The sequence below is a fragment of the Heliconius melpomene genome, chromosome 12, assembly GCF_056956725.1.
Source record: "Heliconius melpomene rosina isolate 202511_hmr_F chromosome 12, ASM5695672v1, whole genome shotgun sequence".
Lineage (NCBI taxonomy): Eukaryota > Metazoa > Arthropoda > Insecta > Lepidoptera > Nymphalidae > Heliconius > Heliconius melpomene.
Window position 1 is genome coordinate 9,445,675 of NC_140400.1, and position 19,627 is coordinate 9,465,301.

Consider the following 19,627-nt stretch of genomic DNA (forward strand, 5'->3'; position numbering starts at 1 on the left):
CTATAAGTTACTTTCCGTGGATCTACAGTCATAAAATTTGGCATGAAGTGAGAACTTACATACAATTAATGAAGAAAAATATTCTAAAAGTGAATGAATGAATGTCTAAGTGTTTCACAGAATAACTAATTACAAACTTATATTTGTTCATTTTGTATACATTTATTGAGTAATTAATAATTATATTTTTTAGAAAGATAATCAGAAAACGGCTTCATATACGAGTATTACTTAACGTAATTACGAGACATATTAGATTGTCTTCTCACTAATAGGGATCCAAGTAACAATGATTAATTTGCTAATTACGAGGCCATGTTTATACATATCAAATTACAATTTTCTCAATTGCTCCCCAAATATTTTAGGACATAATTAATAATATTAGCGTTGAGTGTTTTGAAGTTATTTTATAGATATTAAGTACGCAGATATCCATACATTTTATGTATTTTTTTAGCTTCACGCTGAATCCCGCATTTAAATTTAATTTTAAATTTAAACAAAATATTTCATATCCTCGAATGGGGATCATCTGTGAATGGGGATAACATTACCTGACAAAGTAAAACTTTTTCATCAGTCTCGGCGGTATTCTCAAAGGTTCTTTCGGCGTGGGCAACGTCCATGTTACATTTACAAATAGTTCTCCTTTTATGGAAATGGTGCGAGCTGTCACAATCGGGACGGGGAGTCGCGGCCCGTGAGCGCAGGAACACACTCCTGCCACGCATTCTGAAAGAAAACTCTTGGGTGAATTGATATACTCGTTAAATTTGTCGTTAAATTTAGGCACTCATTTCGCAATATCTTAAAAAAATATGCTGTCTGTATGTGCCGTCAATTTGTATATCGAATAAAAAGGATCGAGTAAAAATAATGTGTAAACGATTATCTTGGGACGTAAAGCGTAAAGATATGAATCATCAATTGCGTAAATCGATGTTGTCGGTACATTTGATACTTAGTAAGCGTTTGGCTCTCAAAATAGACTGTATACCTAAAAATTATTATCTAGTTGTGATTTTTATTATTTTGAAATGTGATCCACTACATAAATTTCTCTGTGAATTATAGTTAAGATAGTTGTAGCTAATATAAAAAAAATCAGCTTCACGCTGTATCCCGCACACAGCAGGATAGGCAGAGGGAAATTAGTGTTAAGACACTCCGTTGCCCACTTTCTGCCGAATTCTGGAGGTATTGCGTGTTGAGTGGCAGAACTCAACGACGAGCTTTGCCTCGACACTAGAGCAAAGAAATGGATATAAAAGCTTAAATAAATATTTCACTTCCAAATTTTTGTTTCAATTCATGAGTTAGGTATATAAAAGCATTCTTAAGAACTAAACTGTATTTATTCTGTTTAGAATTAAATCCATGCTGGACGTGCCTAACATGTTTATAAACAGTTTTCACATATAAACTAAATATCTTGTGGGGTATGAGCTGCCGTAAACAATCGAGTACTTCACCAGGTCGTAAAGCTCAACCGGATTTACAGATTTTGTAAGAATCTAATGGAATGTTTTTCAATGTATGTTTCTACGTCTACTTGTAATTTACACATATAAATTCTAAAGTTTATTAACATTAAATATTCAGTGACGTCATCGTAGTGAAACTTCGAAATGTTTTATTATAGGCGAGCGTAACTATTTTGCTCTATGTATATATCTTTTAATATAATGTATTTTAAATGTAAAATGAGAGCCAATTTGAGTGTAATTCATTAATACATGTAAATTAATAACAAATTTGGTATCAGTAGATTAAAGATATTAAAGAACACATTTGTTTAGTATACTATACGTACTAGAACGATGTTATATTTGTACTTTATATGAATTCAGTTTAGCGAGATGAAAAACAAAGTGTTGATATAACACGAAACAGAGCCGTAAAGCTTGGCATTGAAATATTTCAATGTCGCTGTGATTGTTATATTAGGAAAGATTTATATTTTTTCTTTACATATGGGATAAAGGCATGGAAGGGCAACAAGCTTACTAAAAAAATGTTTATTTTATCGAATGTTGCGAATACTAGTGCGGTGTTGTGTTCCGCCAATCAACATATATTGGCCGTTCGTCTTGTTTACACTGTTTTACTTACCCTGTATATAAATGCGCAAAGAAAGGTGATATTCTGGTCTACGTACCATCAAGCATGACGTTAATAGAAGCCGCGGTGTGCCCATCCCAGGGGTGGGCAATGAGCTTCACTTTGTAAGCGCAACCGGGTCTCACTGCACAGCCTTCTTGTACCGGACTTGCTCGCGGGGGAATTACACTCCACAGAGATTCCTATAAAATATATTACATAAAGTGTCTAATGGAGAAATAAGCGGAGAATGGAGTAGCTTGTTACTAGATTAGAAATTCGAAGGAGATTTGAACTTAAAAATGAATACAGGCAAGTGTTCAGGCACTCCGTTCTACAAGTTTCGGGATTTCGTGTTTTGAATGGCGACACCCAATGCCGCTCGTTTGTCATAAAAGAACGGGACTATAAAAACTATTTCAATGTAGGCAATTCCCTAAGTCAAAATCGAACTCACAACCATCGCGTCTTGTCAACAAATACTATCAGAATGTCACTTGTATATTGTGCTACATTGACCTCTTAAATCCCAGTATAAATACATATTTTTTTATTATCCGGATCCACTTGCTCTCCTCATTTATTATTCCAAGTACCCATTGAAACCTTAATAGCTATTATTAAATTGCCTTTGTACAACAGATAAGAATAAAAATTGTACTTAAGTAAAGCAGAATGCAAACAAAATTAACTTTCTTAATAACCTGCTTTAATTTTCAGTCCTTTTCTCAACAATGACAAATCTTGTTATTTTCAATCCTTAAGTTGTAATGGAAAATTGTTTAATGTCCTAATCAAATAAAGATACTTGATTATTTGATAGAGAAACGTACAAAAACGTGCCGTTTCCATTCATAGATTGTTAAAATCGTGTATCAAGATGAATCTCATAGTTGAGAGCGATTTATAAATACGTGAATAAGTTTAAAAAAATCCATTAATTTTATCCAAATAAAAAAAACTTAATAATTCTTTAGTTTACTTAATAATTCGTAAGTGTATTTACAAACCAATTTTTTACAATTTTTTACACAGATACAGAATCAAAAATATCAAGAGGAATATACCAAGAGTTTTCTTTTCCTATCTAAATTTTGTATTCCTTCGTTGATGTGCCAGATCTAAAGCCATATTGTTTTTTTTTAATATGTCATTCACTCGAATGGAAATCGAATTCAAAACCGTCTCGTTTACAATCGCATGTTTACTCATATACCACGACGGCAAAAAAAAATACGAAGCTCAAATAATTTCTGCAATTTTTATAACTACACTGACCAAACTTAAGCCGTTCTTACAATCTACTCGCCTATAGCACTGTTCTATTTTTCTTTGAAGTTTAAACCTTTTGATTTATATCAAATTTACCTAAAAAATCGCTTTTTACTTTTTATTAAACAAAATTTTACTTCCTCTTTATGTTCTTTTTAATAGGTATACTTCCTGGTTTGTTTTCTGGTTTCCTTCCTGGTGTTTATAGGAGTAAAAGATTTTATGATCAAACGAACGTTCGTTTGATCATATATATATATATAAAAAAAAAAGAAAATCATACATATGAAAGAAGTCGTTGAGGGGGCACAAGTAAACGCAACGATTGTGAGTTCGATTCCCACTCAAAACAATAAAAAATTTAATATTTTCATTTCCTGAACTGTCTTAACACTGCTAGGCAGGATACAAACCCTCTACCATTCTACTCCTAATGTCTCGAATTTAAGCATAAGGCGGAAAACGGATTGTCTTAACATTAAGTTATCACTGCCTTTTCTAATATATGGACCGTTTATTTTGAGAGTGGTGTAAGTCCATTTTCTTTTGTTTCGAGAAAATTAAAGGTTAGTATGTCGATGATTTCATTTACCGATCGATTTTAAGTTGTTCTAAACATGGGTTTTTTTTTTGAGAAATTAAACGCGGACTAGTTATATATAAAAAAATTACAATTTAGTTAAATTAAGCATGAATTACGTGATAGCTAATTTTTCTCAAAAATAGACTTACACCACTTTCAAAATAAACGGTCCATATGAAGGATAAAGCGGGATACTGAAGAAGAAACGAATAAGCTACTTACCCCTGGAATGTTGTATTCATAGCAAAGATTAGATCGACAATCCATGGTGTCAGTTAGACTGTGGACTTCCAAGGAATACTCCTGAACAAGTGGTCCTGGGGACAAAATATATTTTAATTATATTTTTTACGTATTTCGAATAATAATGTAATTTAATATCGTTTCTGTAATAATCGTGGTAGGTACCTAACGCCGCTTTGTCTAATTGATTGATGGGCCGATTCGACTAAGGTATTTAACTTACCGTGCGGTGGTCTCCATGTGACGTTGAACATCAGCTCGTGGTCTGATCCTCTAAGTGGCAACGGGTATACAACGACCCCTTCAGGCAGAGCGGCGTGACGAACACTGTATAGACTTTTCTGTAAAAAATATCTTAACTTAGAATAGTATGTAATAGTAGGATAGGCAGAGGGTAGGTTCCCTTTAGTAACTCTGCTGTCTCTGTTAGGACACGTATCCTGTCCGCCTTATTTTCGAGACATTCCGCGTTGAGTGGTTCAGTTTAACACCGCGTTTTGTCTTGTTATCAGATCGACGTAAAGAAAATGAAAATAAATTATCACCCATCTATTTAAATATATCGTAATATGATTATTTAATATAGTAGAGATAATCTGATGATGTTGTTAGAAAACGGAAGCGAATAACGTTTTTAAATTAACGATAAAAACACATACCGTCTATATGTTTCCAAAGTACTCGGATAGAGGTTCCACGTAATTACAATAAGTGACATGTATCACTCTATAACAACACTACACACTAGATACCTCTTTTTTTTTCGCTGACGTTTGTTATGGTTGACACACGTGTTAGTGAGAGTATCTTATTTTAGTATATTATTTTAAAGTGAAAATAGTTGCAAGTTGTTAAAAGATCTATATTAAGAAGGTGTTGGGTTGTAGTGAGTGTTTGTGTTGTTTTATTTGTTAGATTAGTGTTATTTAAGGTAGGTTAGACTATTTAGTTTTAATATGGATCCTGATCGTCCACCTGATCCCCCTGATTCTGGTGGTGAAAAGGCAAGGTGGAGACACATCTTCTGAAAATGATTTAATTAAAAAAACTATTTTTGATCCCTCAACCGCTACACCTTCTATCCAAAACCTATATGTCCATCCATCCCTATCTGATATCCCAAAAGCATATATTGATTCTGACAAAGGCCCTTTCTTAGTGTATGTGTCAAGGGAAACCCCTGACCCTGCAGCTGGAACAACAATTAGAGCTATTAAATTTGGTCAGTTTCTACACAAAAATAAGATAACTGATATTACCAAGGATGGAGTTAAAAATGTTGGGCGTAATAAAATTAGCGTCCAATTCTCAAATGCTACTGCAGCGAATTGTTTTTTATCAAACCCCATTCTTAGTCTATGTAAGTATGTGGCAATTATCCCAACTTTCAACATTTCAAGAATGGGAATTATAAGAGAGGTCCCAGTTGACTTCTCTTTAGATGAATTGGTTGAATCTTTGGAATTTCCCTCTGGATGTGGTCAGGTTTTGAAAGCGAGACGTTTGAACAGAAAGTGTGTTAGTGAGGGTGTGACTACATGGGTCCCGACTCAGTCGGTTGTAGTTACATTCCGTGGACAAGTGTTGCCAGAAAGGGTCTTCTCATATCATTCTTCCCTACCTGTTGAACCATATAAATATCCTACCATCCAGTGCTTAAATTGCTGTAGATTCGGGCATGTTAAATTACAGTGTAGGTCTCAGCCTAGGTGCTACAGGTGTGGCCAAGCTCACTGTGGTGATACATGTGACATACATAAAGAAATGTCTGTATGTTTGTTTTGTGATAGCAAGCATTTTGCTAATGACAAAGATTGTCCTGAGTTTGCAAGACAACAATCCATAAAAATTACAATGTCACAGGAATGTATTTCCTATATGGAGGCATCCTCTCGTTTCCCTCCTGTCCAACGATCCTATGCGGATATCGCAAAACAACTTTTTTCCCCTCCTACTTACTCATACTCCCAACCACAAAAAGTCCTAGCCCCAGTCACTCCTTACAAATCTTACCGCAAGACTGTTTTCCAAACTCCTCGTCCCCGCGCTCCTTTAGCAAAGGGATATGACAGACAGGCTCACCAATCCATAATTGCAAATTGTTCCTCATCTCTTCCTAATGGCTGCGCTCTGAATGAAGGTGTTAATCAAGGTGTTGGCAGCTCAACAGAATCTAGTAAGGATCTGTTGATTGCTTTAACTAAAACCCTCATAAGCATAATCTCAACAGCCAATGAACTTCCTATACCGTCCAACGTTGCCTCTAACCTACTCAATATCCTTAATACTCTCAACAATGGCGCCGTTGTCCATTCTGCAGTGGAATAGTGGTAGTATTCGTGCTAAAAAGTATGAATTACTTCATATTATTTCTCTGCACAAACCTGCCATTGTTGCCCTCTCGGAAACATGGTTGGTCCCTGGTTCCCGTTTTAGGGTGCCGGGGTCCTCCTGTTTAAGGGAGGACAGAAATGATAGGTATGGAGGCAGTGCTATCCTTATCCAGCACTCCTCACCCTACTCCCTAATTCCTCTCCCCCCTCATAGCCAACAGATTAATGCTGTTGCCGTGAGGGCTTTCAATATCTCCTTCCTATCAGTCTATATTCCTCATCCCTCTTCCTCTCTTTTCCTTGAGCTTAAGTCTGTTATCTCTTCGCTTCCTAGTCCTGTGCTAGTCCTGGGAGATTTTAACACTCATCACACTTTGTGGGGGTGTTATTACTGTGACGGAGTTTCTCCTTCGTTGGTAGACATGATTGATGATGTATCTCTATGCATTCTCAATGATGGCTCACCGACTCGTAGGGTTCTTCCTAACTGGAATCCAAGGACTGCTATTGACCTTTCCCTATCGTCCCCCTCTCTTGCCTCCCAGCTATCATGGTCTGTTCTTCCTTCCACCCGTGGTAGTGACCACTTCCCTATTCTACTTTCCTTGTACCATAGACTTCCTCTTGCTCCCATCCCTAATGCTCTGCCTAAATATAACCTTAAAAGAGCTAACTGGAATAAGTATGCTAACTCTGTGGATTGCATGCTTGACAATCTTCCTGAGTCTAGTAATTTTGAGAATATCATTCTTTGCTATGATCGGTTTATCTCTGCCATTGTATCTGCAGCTGACTCTCATATTCCAAAAAAACACTCCATTCAGAATTAGATGCATTTCAATCCCTGGTGGGATCAGGAATGCTCTGATTCTGTCCTTCGGCGAACATCTGCTGAGGAGTCGTACACAGTCTGTATGACTATGGAGAATTATATTGAGTATGCACGTAACGATGCGAAGTTTAGAAGATTGATTGGGAAAAAGAAGAAACTTGGATGGGTCAATTTTTGTGAATCCCTTGATCCCCGTTCTCCTCCTTCCCTTGTGTGGACTAATGTTAAGAGATTTCGTCGTTCTCTTAACAATGCTCCCAGTCCCAATTCCAATAATCCCTCTTTGTGGCTTAATGATTTTGCTAACAAACTGGCTCCTCCTTTTGTTCCATCCCATGATTTAATTATATCCCCTCTGATTGAATCTTCGGATGAAATGGATGCTTGTTTTTCATTTGAGGAACTCAATAATGTCTTAACGGATTTGAGAGACACTAGCCCAGGCGAGGATTGTGTTTCTTACTCTTTTATTGCTAGACTAAATGAGAAGTCTAAGCTACATTTTTTAAATTTGATTAACAACATCTTTCAATCAGGTAACATTCCCGAATCCTGGAAATCCCAAATTGTTATTCCCATCCTAAAACCTGGAAAATGTCCCTCTGACCCTAATTCATACAGACCCATTGCCCTAGCATCTGCTTTATCAAAAATTATGGAACGGCTTTTAAAAAATCGTTTGGAGTGGACAGTGGAAAGCAGAAATATCTTAGCACCCTCTCAATTTGGCTTCAGAAAGGGGTTAAGTACTACAGATAGTCACAGTGTTTTTACTACAGACATTCGACGAGCATATGCCAAAGGAAAGTATTTGGTTGGTGTTTTTCTAGATGTTGCGTCTGCATATGACAATGTTCTTCTTCCGGTACTCAGGCAAAAATTGCATCAGCTGAGTATTCCGCCAAGAATGACTCATTTCATATGTAATCTGCTGACCGGTAGATCAATATCTGTAAAGCATCCACTTCTTACTATACCTCGCAGACTTGTCTGGCAAGGTTTGCCTCAAGGTTCAGCTCTCAGTCCTCTGCTGTATAATGTATACACCCATTACCTCGAATTATCTGTCAATAGTTTTTGTAATATTCTTCAGTATGCTGATGACATCGTCCTTTACTACAGCTCAAAATCTGTGGAGGACATAACTTATCGTTTAAATACTGCTTTGCACTATCTAAACCAGTGGCTCTCCAATCATGGCTTGGCACTATCAGTAGCAAAGTGCCGGGCGGTAGTGTTTACCAAAAAGAGAGTAACTCCTGATTTCCAAATAGTTTGCGGTAATAATACTATTCAATTAGCAGAAAATGTTAAATTCTTAGGCATGGTTCTTGATAAAAGACTGAACGGAATTGCTCATGCTGAACATATCAGTAAAAAATGTGAAAGCGGCATCAATGCTTTGAGAGCGGTGTCTGGTGTGTGGTGGGATGCACATCCATATACTCTTAAACTACTGTACAATGCCATAATCCGTAGTCACATTGACTATGGATTATTTGTTTTAGACCCCTTTAACAAAGTTGCTACTGAGAAACTCAATAAAATTCAATACAAATGCCTAAGAATTATTATAGGTGCAATGAAGTCGTCCCCCACCAACGCACTGCAGGTGGAATGTGTAGATCCGCCTTTTCCTATCCGTCGACAATTCCTATCTGATCGGTTTGTTGGTAAAATGTTACAGCTTTCTTCCCATCCCCTATGGTCTAAGCTATCTGATTTAGCGGACCTCATCCCTCGAGGCAGGCCTCTCCCTTACTTGCTCAATAGTTTCCTTAAATTTACCTCTCTTCCTCATCCCTTGTCATCTTTTCCATCTAATCCTTTATTCCGCACGCCTTATAAGGCTCTAGTACACCATCCTACTGTCATCACTAATCTTGGCCTAATCAAGGGAGATGTTGACACCAACACAAAATTTCAAGCCATAGTAAATGAAAATTTTTCAAACCATGTCCTCATCTTTACAGATGCATCAAAGCTTTCTAAGGAAAGCTGTGTTGGTGCAGCATGCTGGATACCAAAATTCAAAATTATATTACAATTTAAATGTCCTCCCGAATCATCTGTGTTTACTGGTGAGGCTGTTGCTTTGTTAGAAGCAATCCGGTTCACACTCTCCCATGACTTTAAACTGACTGTCATATGTACCGACTCATTAAGCTGTATATTGGCGATAAAGGGAAATCCATTTCGTAGTAAATTAAGGTCTTCAATTATTTTAAGGATTCGTGAAGAACTGTACTCATGTTATCTAAAGGGATTGGATGTTACTTTGGCATGGATTCCAGGGCATTCTGGAATCAATGGGAACGAATCTGCAGACTCTTGCGCAAAATTAGCCATCCAGTGTGGAAATTTAGATAACTTTTTTATTTCGGCCCAGGATCTGTTGTCACTTGCATTAACTCATTTGGATGTGTCTTGGTCTGAGTTCTGGGAATTATCAAAATCTCAGAAAGGTAAATTTTATGCTACTATCCAACCCAATATCCCAAGGCGACCTTGGTTCTTTTCTCAAAAATTTGCTAAACGGAGGATTATATCAACTATTTGTCGATTGCGCCTTGGGCATGCAAGTACACCTGTGCACCTAGCTAAGATCAGGGTCAGGGACCACTCACTGTGTGAGTGTGGCCTGGATGAAGGTTCCCCTTCCCACATCCTTTTCACATGTCCCAAGTTAATTCGTCCCTTGTATGATGTCCTTCCTTATATAGTTCCCCGCCCCCTTAATGTTCAATGTTTGTTAATGTTTGTATTTTCTCCTTTGTGTAAGTTTTTATGTAAATATATTAAATATAATAATATTAAAGTATAAGCTAACAATTTTGTAAAATATTACTTAGTACTAACCCTTTATTATGTATATATTGTTATATTTGTATATATATAATATCTATTCTTTTTACTTATAGGTGAAGGCAGTATATTAGCTGGATCTCTTTTTAACGTGCATTCTCCTATTGCGTTATATTATCTGTTTTACCGTACATTCTCCTTTGTGTGTTTTCCATTCAACGTGACACTGGCGAAGTGATTAGTGCTGAATTGGCACGCTCGGAACGCCATAAATAAAGAGCAACAACAACAACACTAGATACCTTCCAATCAGGGCTTCCGCCTACAAGCAACTGTTCCCGTTTGACACAACTCCACTGCTTTTATTGTATTTTTCACCATCTACCCACAATTACACGAGTACGCTAACAATATATTATTTAATTCTCTCTTTCTTTAAATTCAAGAATCGTCATATAAATTATATAAACTATAATTTCTTCTTAAAAGAGTTAAGGTTTTTTTATACATATATTAAGAAAAGATAAATATGTTGATAATATTTGGCATATAAAAAAGTGATTTAAAACAAACAATAAGTTTTCTAATTTTAAATGACCAGGCTAGGTCGTTTAAACTAAATAACTATGCATGTAATTATAAAATTATTATAGTTTAAAAATATTGGTAATTTAAGATGGAAATAAAGAAAATAATATCCTTGAAGAAAAATCTTCGTCTTGGAATCTGGCTTATTTTAAGCGCTAATAGTTTTACTTCTAATAGAGTTAGTATATTTCAGAAATCAAATCAATACAGATATCTACGTCCATATAAGCCTAAAAGTGTAAACATAGCCAAAGCTAGAAACTGGTAGCAAAAGTAAATAGTACATACTGTAATACAGTGTTTGCGTACATAAACCCCGAATGTTATTTCAAAAGTTATTTTGTTGTTGAAAGCCGAGTATCGTTTGTTTGCTTAAAATTTGAATATTAACTTAATTTTGTATTCCATATAACGTTTCATAGCCGTAAGATATTTTGACAATCTAAATGTTGAGGGTTGATACGTGTCTATCAGTGAGGCGGTAAAGGAATCGGCGGAGCAGAGTTTATTATCTTAATGTCATCTTCTTCTTGAAGCCGTCTTGAGGCTCGATGGCACAAGGGTGTGGCTGTAGAAGCGATGGGTCTCTGTTCTATTTCCACACGGTAAAATTGAATTTTTATCTTTTATTTTATGTTTTATATGAGGCCAGTCGTGGCGCACAAATTGTGACTGTAAAATCAACTAGGTGTGGGTTTGATCCCCATTCAAGGAGATGAAATATTTATTTAAATTCATATTTCCATTTTCTTCGTTCTGGTGTCGAGGAAAAGTGTCGTAACACTAGGTTCCCTCTGCCTGCCTGCTGAATGCGGTATATAGCGTGCAACTATTTTATGTCAGCACTCGTTTTGTTTTACAAGACAAGACTGGGAAGACAAATATTTTAATTATAATCACTCCACAATATAAAAAACGAATTGAATACAAAAAACACTGTACGCATTAATTAACTTGCATGAATAAGCTATATTTAACAAAGCTTATTTGATTTAAACCAAATGATTAATAATAGAACTTTAAAACTAGTTTTTAATTTTTTAAGCAAGCAATTACTGTTTATTTTTTAAGTGAATAATTTATTTAATTAAAAAGTAAATAAATATTTAATTGCCTGTTTTAATAGCCTACAAAGATAAAAAAAACATACTTATAAAGTGTAAAAAAGCTTTTGTCTAATATATTATTGTGTTATATAGATAGAATCAGTAAAACAATTATATTACGAAGCGTTGAGGTCGTCGTGTCGATTGTCGATTGTGGGTTCAATTTTCTCTCGGGGGAGTAAAATATTTAATTCATTTCCGCGCGGCGTTTAGTTTCGCCACTCAACGGAACGGAACGTAGTGTGTTAACACTGGGTTCCCTTTGCCTCCCATGCAATGTGCGACATGTGGTTAAAAAACAAGTAAAACAACATTTCATAATGAATAGAAAATGGAACCTAATATTTTCTATTTTCGGGGCCATTATTGCTGCGCACTTTTATGGGCTTACTTGAGTCCACTTGAGTGATTGATTGTGTTGACATATTCATTTCCAATGTTTTAATGACAATATTGCACAAAATTTAAAAAAAAAAATTATTATTTGTACAGATATATGGATTACATCTTTAAACATATAATTTTTTACAGATTTAATAACTTTTTAAATAAATAAGCTGATATAAGAAATTTAGTATAAAAATCGTTCTTTTTATGTTAAAGTTTCTTTTTATTTGTTAGCCTTAATATTTTCTTAGTAAAGATTCTAGGCAACCAGACTATACTAAGGTTGGCACGGGCTACCCAGCCTCCCCATACGTCCATATCTACAATATATTTAAGAATTAACGTATATTTATCTGTTCGTGAACCTGAGAAAGTGTTTATTACGACCATTAAATCTTATATATAATAATAATATTTAAAAAAAAACAATTAATTCACTATCTATTAAAGACAAATAAAGCTGTTCATTTATCAATTGATAAACGATAACGAATAGAATACGCATATAATTACATATTTGTGGCATTAGTAAACTATTTGGTTATAATAAAATATTTTTTTAATAATATTCACTATGTTTTCCGTTTTGTTTTTGATTTATTTTTAAGCGACTTTAAAAAAGAAGGAATTTAAACAGTTTGTTTTGTAGATATACAATATTTTTGGACCTATATGAGTATGTTTGTCCAGAAATAAGATGAAATCTAAAAGTTATACAGAAATTATCCTATTTGATTACATTCAGGTATTTTACTGAGGTCAGTCATGGCGCTGGGGCACCAAGTGTGCTGCAAAAGCCACTGGTTGTAGGTTCGATCCCCACTCGAGGAAAGGAGGAATAAATATTTATGTAAATGTATATTTTCATTTCTTCGCTCTGGTGACAAGGCAAAGCACGACGTTGAGTTCTGCCACTCAACACGTAATGCCTCCAGAATTCAGCAGTATGGGGGGAACGGAGTGTCTTAACACTAGGTTCCCAGGTTCCCTATACCTAGCCGACATACAGCGTGAAGCTAACAAAAACATATAGTTCTTATAATAAGTTACGTAGGTCTTTTAGTAAATTCGTCACTTACATGTTGCTTCTCTAAATCGAAGTTCTGATCAAATTTCGTTTCTCCATAATATTGGAGACCAGCACATATATTAGTACACTTTAATGTTATTGTCACGAACAGCACTTTATAAACACACATCTTCATCGAACTGGCACTATATCTTTATGAAACATTTCTAATATATCATATATAATAATATATGTATATACTTAGTAATTATTATATGATTCAACTTTCATCGATAACTAATATATACTTATTTCATATAAAAGTTATTATATGAATCAACTACAAATGAATATTTTCTTAGTTATTTTTGTACGACTTGTAAACAATGCTGTAGTCAAAAACAAGGCCGCACTGCATTGATTGTAGTATTGCGATGGAACACGAAAATAGACGAATTTTTTTTAGTGATTAAGATTTACAAGGGGTTTAAGGCAGGTGCACACTAGTAACAAGTAACGTAGTGTTATTGAAATGTAAAATTGTATTATTTGTAAAGATTTGGTCACGATTTAAATGAAAGTTTAACATGTAATGAATTTAGAAAATTATGGGGCCGTAGATTTGTGTATATGATGTGAATTTCAACTCTATATCTCCGAGCCGTTCTGAGATAAACTATCAAACCCTTGATAAGCCGACAAACAAACAGACGGACGGACAATAAAGTGATCTTATAAGGGTTCTTTTCTCCTTAAACGGTACGGAACCCTAAAAACAAACATTATGCAAAGCAAAGTATTACAATTTTCGAAAGGATCAAATCTATTTTATAACCTCATTTCCCTTATATTTATTCAGATCAAAATTCAATTCAATTCAAGTGTATCGAGTCGACTGATCTCTAAGATTTTGTTGTTGGAACAGTTCTATTATTTATGAAATCTAAGGACTTAACGTAGCGACTGTAGTTAAAGCTAACATTACTAATAAACTAAAATAAATATTTCACGCTGTATCACGCACACAGCAGGATAGACAGAGGGAGCCTAGTGTAAACACACTTACCGCCAAATTTTTCGACGCATTGCATATTGACCACCCTCGAACCCTGGGCCACGACGGACTAAAATAATAAACTAGTAATACTTAGATCTAAAATTATAATAGATCTAAAATTACCTCAAACCAGATGTCAATCACGCTGTCACGAGCACACCCACCAAATTTGAATCGGTCGTTGTTTGATCTTATATAATTTTATTAATTTTTATTTTGATTTAATATGAAAGCCAGCTGGAGCCAGTCGTGGCGCGGAGGCAGAAACGTGCGTCTGTAAACACGACAGGTCATGGGTGCGATTCCCACTCGAGGAAATAAAATATTTAATATTTTCATTTTTTCGCTCTAGTAACGATGCAAAGCGCGGCGTTAAGTTCCGTCACTCAACACGCAATGCTTCCAGAATGTTGCGAAATTAGGAAATTCAAATGTCTTAATGAAATCAGAATATTTTAACACTAAGTTCTCAGATTCCATTCTCCTATGAGCGGGTTATAAAACAATAATTACTAAAAAGTCGGGAGTATGTCCACAGCTCTAGTTTACGGATAGGCTATCAATTTTCGGTATAACGTAGATAATATGGCCAACACTCGAGATCCTCTGACGTTGTACGATACGCCATTATAGATTAGATTAGAACATTAACATCGTATATTTGGACGGGTAATGTGTGTTTTAATTATATAAATACAATATTGGTAAACTAGGTGACCGTAGGGGCGTCGGTTATGGGTTCAATCCCCACTAGAAGGAATGAATTTTCGTAATATTTTTATTTCTACCAAGGGAAAAGTCCACGAAACAACACGCAAGGCCTCGAAAAAATCGGCGGAATGTGAGAAAACGGAGTGTTTTAACACTAAGTTCTCTGTGCTATGCGAGATACAACGTGGAGCTGATCTTTATTAATAAGGTAAACTATACATTAAACAAAAACAAATCGTTTTAGTGAAATTTTTGTATCGGTTCTAGGTGGAAAGTGGAAAGGTGATTTATGCGAGTTCATTTAAAATTGTATAAACAAAACTAATTTATGTTTCCAATTCGTGGTAGTTTAACGGTGATTATTTGTAGCTATTATTTATTTTGTTTTTTTTTGTTTTATATTACGGGCATTTTTTTGACATATATCTTAATATGCCCTGAGGCCTTCATGGTGCAGGAGCACAAGGGTGTGACTGTATACGCCACGACTTTACATAGGTTCGATTCCTGCTCGCACGAATGAACTTCTTCTTTTTCGCTTTGGTAACCAAAGTATATTATTTACCAAGGTATATTATTTGGTTAATAGATTTGTGCAATTATATAATATTCTCTAGCAAAATTCTATCAATTTTTTGATGAGAAAAACACGAAGTCTTCACCTAACAACAGGAAAAGGATCAGTTTTTATATCTAGGGACAACCCATATTGCTTCAATATTGAGAGTAATATAGAAATGTTTCATATGTATTACAATATAAATTGTTGATAGCCACCGTTGTCACGTGGCTATGTTCAGTTGTTAGCTGATTTGTGGTGGTCGCGGATTCAAATGTATCTTAAAAAAATATATATAATTAAACGTTACTAATAAAAAAATATTAGAAGGTGTAAGTTCAGTACAGTTAAAGCTATGAGTTAATTTCTACTACGAAGTAAGCACTGTTACTACACTACGGTGTACCTACCTTATAAGTTATGGAAAATGCGTAAATAAATTATATATGTTCATACTATAGAGACTTGCCGTCAGTAAGCAAATTGCAACAGGTCGTAAAGAAGGTAAATTCCAATTATTTTTACTTTATAGCACGACGCAAAGTTTTACCATTTTCAATTTTTTTTTTCAAAATACCATATGCATATTTCGTATATTGACCAGCCTTTCACCCCGTGTATAATTATAATTATAATAATACTTATAAAATAAATTAAATAATATACTATTATAGGTAGGTAGGTAGGTACTATTATATATTATATTATACTATTATAGCCGTGGCGCATAACAACAGAACAAGCTTGTGAGTTGTGACTGCAAACGTGACAGGTTGTGAGTTCAATCTCACTCGTTGAAATGGAATATTTTTATTTCTTTGCTCTAGTGTCGAAGCAAAGCGCGGCGTTGAATTCCGCCACTCATTATCTCCAGAATTTGGCGAGCGGAGTGTCTTAACACTAGTCTCCCTCTGCCTACCCTGCTACATGTAGTATAGAGCGTGAAGCTGAAAAAAAAATCTATAACTAAAGTTAAATTAAACAAATAAAAAATCTTACCGTAACAACAGTTTTTAGAGTAGACCGTAAAGTAGAAAATTTTCTTATATCTTTTCTAGTGGACAGTTTCAAAGGCGTAGCAGTGCTTAAGTCTTCTTGAATCTTAGTTTCCAAATTATCAGAGCTCGTTGTTCTGCCAATATACTCTCTTATAAGAGTGTTGATCCCAGTGAAAGCAGAGTCTGGCCGTGCACTCTTCCCAGATAAAATTATAACCACACAGCATACGGCCGTATGCCATTTCATTGTGAAAAGTCCATGCTACATTGATTTTAAAAAGTCATTTTCACATTTTGAATCAAAAATTAACAAGTTATGGTATCCATATGACATAATGGCACAAAAAAAATTATTTTTTTCATTTTAGTCCTATAATATAACACATTGTAGGGTAAATTCAATTCTTTTTTCTCAGTTTCACGAGGTATGCTATACATGTTTGTTGTTTGTGTGGCATACCAAGTGAAGATAGAGAAAGTAGAGAAGGGAGAGAAGGGAGAGAACCTGGTGTCAAGACACTATATGGTACTTATAATAAATTTATATACATAAAGTGGCATAATTAGTAAGAACCTAGTTGAATACACAAATATATAATTATGTCTTCTTTTCTATTCGGGCTTAATGCTGCGTTGGTATCGTTCACATAACACGGAACGTTTCTAAATGTATGGTGGAGATTAGATCAGAAACGTAATATTTTAACACTTTAAACTTTTTTGCCTATCTTGTATTATGCGAGAAATGAGTGATAATAAGAAAATAAAAAGGACTATATAGGCAAATACAGATATTTCTATATATAATTGTGAAGAAGGCTTACCAAAATAATTTGAAGAGAAACTGTATTTCATTAAATAACGCTTGTAACATTATTTACTTCAATATCATAACTTCATTGAGATTATTTGAAATGAAAATATTATTTTATATCAAAAGGTCTGTTTAGTTTTTTATGTCAAATATAATCTGTTGTTTATTGATTTTACTTTATCTCCCAAAGCTTCTATAAATAGTACAAGCTACAAGATATTATGAAATACCCGACAACATAGATATTGTCTACAATAGAGTTTTTAACTATATACCTACAGTAGACTTTACTTTCACGCTTTATCCCGCACATAGCAGGGTGGGCAGAGAGAATTAAGTTTTAAGACACATCCTTCTCCACTTTTGACCGAATTTTTCGAATCATAGCACGTTGAATTGGTACCAGAGCGAATAAATAAACAATAATTCAATTCCCCGAGTGGGGATCGAACACACGACCATCGGGTTATAGTCACACCTTTGTATCCCTGCGACATATTTTTTTGTATAACTTCTTATACAAACAAAATTACGAACAATTAATTATAAAATATTATTATTTTATTATTGTATTGTGGTACATAAAATAAAAATATAATAGTACCTACATATAACGTATATTTGTAAAATAATAAATCAAAGAAACATTAAATAACGTCTCCATCAGTGAATGATTGTAGCTTAAGCAAACAGCTTAATAACCTAGCCGTATTTACGTAAGAAAAGTCGATTTTTATTTCGTACGTCACTACTTACAGATATACAAGTATAAATGTACCATCAATTACGATAAAATTTACTGGTATTCTAGTAAATGAACATATAAATATCTTTCTCTCCAAAATCATCTATTTTTTCTTGTTTTATCTCCCAAAGCTTCTGTATATAGTAAGCGCGACAGGTTTTGGGTTCGATGCTCACTCAAGAAAATGAAATATTTAACATTTTCTTTTTCCCGACCATTTTTGTTTTATATTACCAATTACTTATAAACATAAAAAAACAATTAAATAATCGAGTAACTATAGCATTTAAATTGTATATGAATATATTATACGTGTAATAAGCTTAAACGCAAAGTAAATATTTGCAAAGGACAAACATTCTATGATATAGCCTTATAATACCTTTATAGCCCAATGTGTACACAACAAACTGTTGATCATTTTCATTCTACTATATACCGATTTTGCTTAGAAATAGGATAGGAAATCGAAATCGTATTTATTTGTAATAATTTCAAAGTATTATTATACAATTAGGTTATAGCGGGATTTGAACCAGCGACTCATGGAAATGGAGACCGCCCAAATAATATTTTTCATTTCATCCATATCATCATTTTAAACATATGTATACATATTTGTTGTGTAAATCATTAAATTTGATAAATATCAATTATGTAATAGAAATATAATATAGAAGCTTGACGCAACAGGTTGCCCTAATCGTGTATCAAAAGAGACATTGGCGAAGTGAATAGTGCTTATTAAATTGTAATATTTTCTTAATTTTATTTATACGTTTTGGTATAGCATGTGTACTGTATTCAAAAAAATATAAGATAATTAATTATATTTTAATAGATGATAATATAGACTTAATACTAACATGTGAACCTGAATTTAATTATTTACATTTATGTATAATTTAATATTATTTTACATATATTTATAACTATTTATTACCGCGTTAAAAGACAGCAATCAAACAGGCATATTTCTTTTAATATAAACAATTATCACTTAACATTCCAAACACTTGTTTCTATCTAATTCCTATCTACATCAACACATTAATACTACATTAATTAACAAGAATAACACTATTAGTTATTTTTTCATATAAAATATCACATTTTTTCACGTAAATTGTGAAGTAAGTGTTTTCGACGCTGGGCGGGCGTCTACGCGGCTCCCGTAGCTAGACTGGCCCCTTGTAGCTACAGTCCTGGGACGCTACTATTTTCCTGTTATTTTCGCATTTTATACGCATGATCGAGTTTTGACGTGTATATGAGGTTTTTATGTGATTTCATTTGTTACGGATTGCTGCCTGGTATATAAAAACAGTTTTTTTTATATAAACAAATAAGTGATTTTCTGTAAAATATTTGGTTTACTGATAAATAAAATACAAATATGTAAGTAGTAGAGATACTAATTAAAACAATGTATAAAAAAATCATTATTATTTACAATATTAATATAAAAATATGAAGTTAAAT

At 34.1% G+C, this 19,627-nt stretch overlaps 2 protein-coding genes across 4 annotated transcripts in view; one reads left to right on the forward strand and one right to left on the reverse strand.

Annotated features, from left to right (window-relative positions):
* The window catches only part of LOC146533791 (fibroblast growth factor receptor 4-like), an 86,205-nt gene extending 66,752 nt beyond the window's left edge, over nucleotides 1–19,453 (reverse strand). The window contains exons 1-6 of one of the 3 annotated variants that reach the window (XM_085194993.1): nucleotides 19,089–19,453; nucleotides 16,588–16,956; nucleotides 4,425–4,542; nucleotides 4,181–4,275; nucleotides 2,162–2,306; nucleotides 558–735 (exon numbers count right to left, since the gene is read on the reverse strand). In XM_085194993.1, the coding sequence (XP_085051119.1) occupies nucleotides 558–735; nucleotides 2,162–2,306; nucleotides 4,181–4,275; nucleotides 4,425–4,542; nucleotides 16,588–16,833 (782 nt within the window). In that variant the 5' untranslated portion in view covers nucleotides 16,834–16,956; nucleotides 19,089–19,453. Of the gene's footprint in view, nucleotides 1–557; nucleotides 736–2,161; nucleotides 2,307–4,180; nucleotides 4,276–4,424; nucleotides 4,543–4,860; nucleotides 4,884–13,331; nucleotides 13,495–16,587; nucleotides 16,957–19,088 lie in introns of those variants that run through there. The other 2 variants (XM_085194994.1, XM_085194995.1) reach the window with 2 other exon arrangements.
* Nucleotides 5,192–6,562, forward strand: LOC146533793 (uncharacterized; the record flags this gene model as incomplete). Its single annotated transcript, XM_085195192.1, has 1 exon — nucleotides 5,192–6,562. A coding segment is annotated over one exon (1,338 nt), but the record flags the coding sequence as incomplete, so codon positions are not given.
* Nucleotides 19,454–19,627: the final 174 nt, after the last annotated feature.